The 1578-nt window shown below is 33.0% G+C and overlaps 1 protein-coding gene across 1 annotated transcript; it reads left to right on the plus strand.

The window, feature by feature from the left end:
• Positions 1-394: 394 nt before the first annotated feature.
• Positions 395-1039, plus strand: LOC143601779 (L10-interacting MYB domain-containing protein-like). Its single transcript, XM_077079096.1, has 2 exons — positions 395-700; positions 797-1039. Exons 1-2 carry the CDS (start codon positions 395-397, stop codon positions 1037-1039), a joined length of 549 nt encoding a protein of 182 aa, XP_076935211.1.
• The last annotated feature ends 539 nt before the right edge of the window (positions 1040-1578 follow it).

Raw genomic sequence — 1578 nt, forward strand, 5'->3', positions numbered from 1 at the left:
CAGCCACCACCACAGTACGAGGTAAATCGATCTTGTGCTCTTGTATTTGCATCCATGTTTATAAATAACTGAACAATATGTGATTTGAAATGAAAATTTGGATGATTTGACTATAGAATTCATATGAATATTGTTGAGTTAAATATATGCACATAAGGTGTTTGATGAAATGCCTCAAAGAGAATAAAATTCATAAAATGGGTGTGTAATCGGGATTAAAGTTTCCGGTGGGTTAACATATAACAATTTTATTTGTATGTCGATTTGCTTTGAACATGCCCCTAATTTGTTGAACTATTTTACTAATTTGCTTTGAACATGCTCCTAATTTGTTGAACTAATTTGCTTTGAACATGATTTTGTGGAAACGCATTTGCTTTTATTGTTTAAAGAAATGGTTGGGATTAATTGGAAACAAGAAGGTGTGGAGAAAACTTTTCTTGAAGCATGTATTCACGAGTTAACCGTTAATGGGCGTGAGGGAGGTAACCTTAAAACATTGTCATGGAAGAATATTTCGGAAAAATTAAAAATGCAACATAACTTCATAGTGGAACAAAAACAAATGAGGAACCGTTATGACTATCTAAAAGGAAGATTTTCAGCTTGGAGAAAGCTTAAAAACAAAACAGGCAATATTTATAATGCCGTGACAAACATGTTTAATTTGTCGGAAGAAGAGTGGCAACTAGAGATGAAGGTATTTTTTAAACAATAATATCTTTTCTCTCTGAATAGTAGTTCTTAATATATTTCAAGAATCTTATAGAATTTTATAATATTTTTTTCCAAACAGACTAACAAGTATGTAGAAGCCTTAAGAACCGTGCCACTTGCTTACCCCGAACTATGTACTCAATTGTTTGAGGGCTCTACATCTAATGGCTTTGAAAGTTGGGGTCCATCTTCTACACTTCCACATCCTTTTGAGGAAGTGTTGGACAACACTTCAAATGGTCTTGAGGACGTTGATTTAACTGCAATAGGTACTCCAACTGTAAGTGTTAATGACGACTCACCCCTAAAAAAAAGAGGGTGAAAAGAAAGGACAGGGAATCCGTAAATTCAAGTCTAATAGAAATTAAGGACAATATTAACGAGATGGCAAAAGTGTTTATTGAGAAACATAAAGCTTCTAATGATATTGAGGCATGTATGGCGAAGTTAGAGTTAATGGGATGGGATGTACTTGATGCAAAATATCAAACGGCAATTTTACTTTTTGGTGAAGGTGCCGATCTTAGGAAGGTGTGGTTACTTCTTAATCCGCTAGCTTGTGAGCCATGGGTGAAAAACGCAAGAGCGAAATACGGATTATTTTGAATGTTTTTTGTTTAATGTTATGTTATGAACTTTTTGGATGTTTGTTTGTTGAAGGTTATGTTATGAATTTTTTGGATGTTTGTTTGTTGAATGTTATGTAATGAATTTTATGGATGTTTTTTTTAAAGAAAATTATGTTATATGTTTTATTCATGTTTTTTATGACAGGTAACATATGAATTCGGTCAATGAGATCATAGTTTTCATGGTAATTTGTTGGTATTGGCTACAATTAGCCTTAAGAGGAAATGAAAG

The sequence above is a fragment of the Bidens hawaiensis genome, unplaced genomic scaffold (assembly GCF_021521415.1).
Source record: "Bidens hawaiensis isolate Kalapana, Puna unplaced genomic scaffold, B.hawaiensis_p1.1 tig00001960_1, whole genome shotgun sequence".
Lineage (NCBI taxonomy): Eukaryota > Viridiplantae > Streptophyta > Magnoliopsida > Asterales > Asteraceae > Bidens > Bidens hawaiensis.

What these genes read in the sequence shown, in the direction of transcription:
- LOC143601779 (XM_077079096.1), top strand. Translation starts at nt 395, where the DNA reads ATGGTTGGGATTAATTGGAAACAAGAAGGTGTGGAGAAAACTTTTCTT. An exon ending in AGTGGCAACTAGAGATGAAG is followed by an intron (nt 701 to 796) that starts GTATTTTTTAAA and finishes TTTTCCAAACAG; the next exon opens with ACTAACAAGTATGTAGAAGC.